Source organism: Lipotes vexillifer, unplaced genomic scaffold (assembly GCF_000442215.2).
Source record: "Lipotes vexillifer unplaced genomic scaffold, Lipotes_vexillifer_v1.1 scaffold1139, whole genome shotgun sequence".
Lineage (NCBI taxonomy): Eukaryota > Metazoa > Chordata > Mammalia > Artiodactyla > Lipotidae > Lipotes > Lipotes vexillifer.
Genome location: NW_006798273.1, coordinates 1625179 through 1631140, shown reverse-complemented (window position 1 = coordinate 1631140; position 5962 = coordinate 1625179). Strand labels below are relative to the sequence as shown.

At 43.0% G+C, this 5962-nt stretch overlaps 1 protein-coding gene across 1 annotated transcript; it reads left to right on the top strand.

Moving 5' to 3' along the window:
* Positions 1 to 243: 243 nt before the first annotated feature.
* LOC103077065 (uncharacterized protein LINC00116 homolog) lies at positions 244 to 3257 on the top strand. The gene is given in 3 exon segments (XM_082931487.1): positions 244 to 301; positions 2973 to 3076; positions 3078 to 3257. Coding segments are annotated over 3 exon segments (342 nt in total).
* The last annotated feature ends 2705 nt before the right edge of the window (positions 3258 to 5962 follow it).

The window sequence follows — 5962 nt, the reverse complement described above, 5'->3', positions numbered from 1 at the left end:
AATAATGTAACAAATTCAACAAAGACTTTAAAAATGGTCCCCATCGAAAGAAAAAAAATCTTAAAGAAAACAAACAATGAGCCGAAAAACAAATGAAACAGTGAGCAGGCCAGTGAGATGTAAGAGGTAGAGATGTAAGAGGTAGAGGCAGGGGCTTTGGGCACTGCAGAGCTGGAGCAGAGGCATTGCATGGTCCACCTTCTGATTTCAAAGGCTCACTCGGGCTGCTGTATTGAGAATAGAATGTCGCGGACAGATATGGAAGCACAGAAACCTGATAGGGGCTATTGCAGTATCTCAGGTAAGAGATGATGGTAGCTTGGGTGCAGTGGTAGCAGTAAGGTGAGAAGAAATTTAATTCTGGTCATATTTTGAAAGTAGAAATGTTGATGCAAATAATCAATAAACAATCTATAATAAGAATAGAAGAGAGTTTTATTTGAGTCAAACTGAGGACTATAGCCTGGGAAACAGCCTCTCAGAAGCTCTGAGAGACTGCTCTGAAGGGGTAGGGGAGGAGTATATATACATGATTTTTTTTTTGGTTAGGAAATACACGTAGTCAAGCCTACATCTTGGTAAAAGATTACTGCCAATCACAAAGAACACATATCACAACTTAATGATTTTAGTGCCTTTCTATGTAAGAGAAGATGCAAAAATCTGGGGTCATTGAAATTCTTTCTGAGGTATGCATCTTAACTACCTAAGGGCCATCTATTCAAATCACAGAATGACCCATCCTTTTTTTTTTTCCTGCATTTCCCTCAGGGGGTACTCTAGGTGAGCAACTGCGGTGGGTTGTTACTTATCCCTTTGTATTACTAGATGGTGGGCTATTTCTTTAATGGTTAATGCAGATGTATAATGTATGTTTGACAGGCCATAAGACAGGCTGTTTTAGTTAGCATAAAGTTCAAGGCACATCAAGTATAAGCCAGAATGATTTCCCTGTACCTCAATATGTGAAGATTTCTTCCACTAAAACCTACAGGATTGACTAATAGATTGAACGGAATATGAAAGAAAGAGAAGGTTTCTGAGGGTTTTTTTTCTTTTTTAAAGGCTAAGCTACATACTTAACTGTATATTCCAATGAATCAGAGTGTGTCATAATTATTTTTTCCCGTCTCTTTCACTCTGCACTAAGCTGTCTGAGGGCAGCTGTTGTGCCATATTCACCTCTACATTCCCAATACCTACTGCAACATTCAAGAAATATTTGCTAAGTAAATGATCATTAAGCATGGCAGACTTGAATTCACATTGGACCCAATACTGTCTTTATCATCACCCTAGTAAGATAGGTTTCATCTCAAGTATGAAAGTCCAATTGCTGATATCTATAGAGAGGCTAGGTCAGGCCCGTGCTCTAAAAGAGTTCAGGCTCCACGTGCTGGTCTCCCTTTCATGATTGTATCTGTTTTCTATTGCTGTGTAACAAATTACCACAACATGCATTTATAATCTCAACTTTCCATGGGTTAGGGGTCCAGGTACATGGGTCCTCTGTTAGGGTCTCACAAGGCTACATTCAAAGCATCAGCCAAGCTATAATCTCATCTGGAGGCTGCACTGGGGAAGAATCTGCTTCCAAGCCTATTCATGTTACAGGCAAAGTTAATTTCCTTGTGGTTGTAGGACTGAGGGCTCTAGCTTTTTGCTGGCTGTTGGCTGGAGGCATGCTGCTGTTCCTAGAGGCTACCCATAGTTCTTTACTATATAAGCTTCTCCAACATGTTTGCTTACTTCATCAAGCCCACAACGGGAGACTTCAGTCTGTTAAGAAGTTTTATATCACACAAGGTAAACACAGGAGTGACCTCCCAGCAAATCACAGATCAGCCCATACTCTAGGGGACGGACTTAAGACATGAACTTCAGGAGTGGAAATTGTTGGGGGTTACCTTAGGGTCTATCCACCAGCATGAATTTCATCATTAGAGATTGTTTTCCTTCTATCCCCACAACTCTGACCCAGTGTTAGTTGTGGAATAGAATGGCTCTTTAGACCTTGCTGTCCAATATGGTAGCCACTAGCCCTTTATGTGACTAGTGTGACTGAAGAACTGATTTCTGAATTTTTAAAAACAACTTAATAAAATTTAGTTTAAAAACCAATACTCGGACTTCCCTGGTGACACAGTGGTTATGAATCCGCCTGCCAACTCAGGGGACACAGGTTTGATCCCTGGTCCAGGAAGATCCCACATGCGGAGCAACAAAGCCCATGTACCACAACTACTGTGCCTGTGCTCTGGAGCCCGCATGCCACAACTACTGAAGCCCGCATGCCTAGAGCCCAACAGCAAAGAGTAGCCCCTGCTCACTAGAGAAAGCCCACACGCAGCAATGAAGACCCAAAGCGGCCATAAATAAATTTATTTATTTATTTTTAAAAAGATACTCAACTCAGATATTGGAGAAATTTTTACAGGTGTTTGAAACAACGTGGGTATATGAATCTAATTTTTCAACTAACTTTTGTGAATTCTAGAAACTGATCAAGTCTCTCCACCGAAAATTTAGTGTTCAAATTGAGATGTGCTGTTAATTATAACATCTACACCAGATTTCAGTCTTAGTATAAAAAAAGAATAAAAGATCTCATTAATAGCTTTTCTGATTACATGTTGAAAAGATAACATCCTTTATGTATATTAAGCTAAGTAAAATACGTTATTAACAATAATTTCATCTGTTTGCATTGTTTTAAATGGGTTCCCAGAAAATTTAAAGTCACATATTTGGCTGGCATTCTGCTGCTGAGAGAAAATACAAAGAGGTTGAGCTGACCGTGAGGTTGGAAAGACGCACCACCGTAGTTAGCTAATAATAATAAATCAGGGCAACATCTGATGAATGCCAAACAATAAGTATGGTAGGGGTTCAGAGGAGGTAACTGTGGGGCTATCCAAGGGCGGGGCAAGTCTTCATCAGCAGGCGAGATCGATGAATCTTTAAATTGCAAGAGCTGCGCGGCAGGGCGCGCCTGGCACTCACGGCCCGCGCCCCGCCCCGAAACGCGCTGCGCCTTTTGACCCGGCCGCCGCACCGTAGGCCGCGCTGCAAGCCTGGGAGCCGCGATGGCGAACGTGTCCGAGAGGACCTTGCAGCTGTCCGTGCTGGTGGCCTTCGCCTCCGGAGTGCTCGTGGGCTGGCAGGCACACCGGTTGCGGCGGCGCTACCTGGACTGGAGAAAGAAGAGGCTGCAAGACAAGCTGGCGGCGACGCAGAAGAAGCTGGACCTGGCCTGAGATCCCCGCGCTGTCTATCCCCGCCGGCCACCGCGCGGCCACCTCGAGGCCACCTCGCCTCTCCGGCGCGGGGCTCCAGCCGAAGCCAGGCTTGCCTCACTCTCTCCGCCCGCAGTGCCGGGCTCTTGCCGGAGTCGGTGAGCAGTACTTACAGCGGCGCTCTAAGGGGAGACTTCGGGGACAGCCGGATATCTTGGGACAGGAGGGTCTTTGGAGAGCCCCCCAGGCACCAGAGAGAGGAGGAAGTTCTGTTTTCCCTAATAACTTACATTTTGGTGTCGTAGTTCAGTTCACTGCGTGTGTGTAACGGGACTGTCTTAACCGCGTGCAAAGTCGTTGCACTTCGGCAACATTAAACTTCAAAATGGAAAATACTGGAAAGAATAGAAAATGAAAAAAAGGACCGCGGAAGTGTTCCTACCACACCCTTCCCCACATCAATTTATTTTTTAAAATATCCTTGGTAGCACCGTAGTACATCTGTGCATTCATGTTTTGTCATCTCCAGTCTAAATTCTTAGGTCCTTGCGCAGGCTGGCAATGGCTTGAAAGTCAGGAGCCTTGAGTCTAGCCCTGGCTTTTTCATCAGAGCTCTGCAAATTTACAGGGTCTCAGTTTTCTTATCTGTAACACCAGATCTTGTTGTTCATGGTTTAACTAAACAATAGAATAATTTGAAGTTAACCACTATGTATTTCTAATTTTTATTTCTCTTTTCTGTTTCCAACAGCTTGTTGAAGATGGATATAGAGAACTGGACAGAAATAGTTTCTCCTTGCACTTTATGAATCAATTTTATTTTTAAAATTAAAAAATTAAACATATTTGAACCTTTTATTAAAAGGAAAAGGAGTATCTTGCCTCCCATGCAGCTTACTGAATTAAGAGATTTGATCCTCAAAACTTATAATTACTGTTTTTGGTCAGATATCTTGTTTTCTAAAGAATCTATGCTAGTTCCTTGGTGCAACTGCAAAGCAAAGTTGATCTAGGAACCATTATGATTCCCTTTGGTTAGCAGTTTTGCTGGACCTATTCTGGAAAGCAAATGGCTATGTAAAAATAACTGAGGTAAGGGTAATGTATGTAAGACTTTTACACATCTGAGGCTGACAACATACTCCAAGCACGTAGTGTAAGTTTTTACTGACAAAAATTTCATTTGTGTCATTATGGAGTATACATGTGAAGGAGAAACCTCATTGAATAGACCTTAGTGATAAATCCCTACTACAGTTGACCCTTGAACGTGAGTTTGAATTGCACAGGTTCACTTACATGTAGATTTTTTTCAATAAATCTATATGTAAGTGGACCACTGTCCACTTACTATCCATGGCTGGTTGAGTCTGCGCCTGCGGAAACATGGATAGGAAGGGCCAACTATGGCACTTGAGCATCCTTGGATTTTGGTATCCATGGCAGCTCCTGGGGTTCCAGGATGATATCCTCCGATGATACCGAGGGATAACTGTGTCTGAAAATCAAGAGTGAGTGACCAAGTCCCAGGTTATTTTTGATTTTCCAGAGGTGTTTTCTAGAACACTGCCCTTGCTCATTCCTATAAAGATTAATTTTGTTTCTCAGTAAATTTAGGATCAGCTCCGTATTAACATAAGAAAATTCAGGAAAGTTGTTTCCAGAGAGCTTTTTTTTTTTTTTTCTATTTTAGGAGGGCCATTATGCTTTATTACTTCCAACTTTATTTGCATTCTGTGAATGCAGTACTTAAGGACTGAAATGTTGGTTCTTAGAGCTCCATTCTCTCTGGGTTGCAGGTGGCTGAAGTATCTGAGTCACCATTCATCACTGAGGGTCAAAGAGTTGAGGCTTTTTGAGACAAGGTAGGTTTCTTATGGCACATCCACGGTGCCTCCAGACTGTTGGTATGTGCCTGGCTAAGCATCTAGGTTATGACCAGTTCTGCCTGTATGGGCCTGTTCTTGTGCCACGTTCCTGGTGGTCCTGGTCTTTCCAATGTGACTCCTTTCCCATTACTTACGTGCAGCACCCGGACACACTCGTCACCCTCTCCTGTCTCACCCCAGTGTTCTGTCATCCTGCCCCTCTGCGCCTGTGCTGTTGACCCCCGAGGCCTGTTTAGTCCTTACGCGGTTTTCAGCCACCCTACACCACTCAGTCTGCCCCTCATTTTCTGCCTACTGCCTCTTTACGCTGTGCCCATGTGTTCCCAGCCCTGTGGTGGACAATTCCCCCCGACATTGCCTCTCACTATTTCTCCTCTAGCTGTCTACCCCTTGCCCTAATTAAATGTGTTTGGTTTTTTCCCTGAAACTATTGGCTTACATGGAGATGTTACATTTTCCATGTTAACCACTAGTTCTATGCTATGAGTCCCTGGAAGCTGTTAAATTCTTTTTCAGTATCTCCTGTGAGGCAGCGGTACAAAGTTGATATACATTGTAACACAAAGTTGATATACATTGTAACACACTGATGGAAGAAAATCATAACGAGTTTTATGAAATAGCTTGTTCTCGGGAGAGACAATGGCCATGGTTTGCTTTAGTTTGGGCTACCTCACTTCAAAATGGTCTTGTAGGTTACTCTGATTTTCGTAATGGCATCAAGGGATGACAACAGAAGCAGAGACTAGTGCTAAAGCAACTATACTGAGCATTACAAGTCAAAAGAAATGTAAGTTAATGAAAAAGAAGGCAGCTAGCTGAGTAATCTCACTCCTT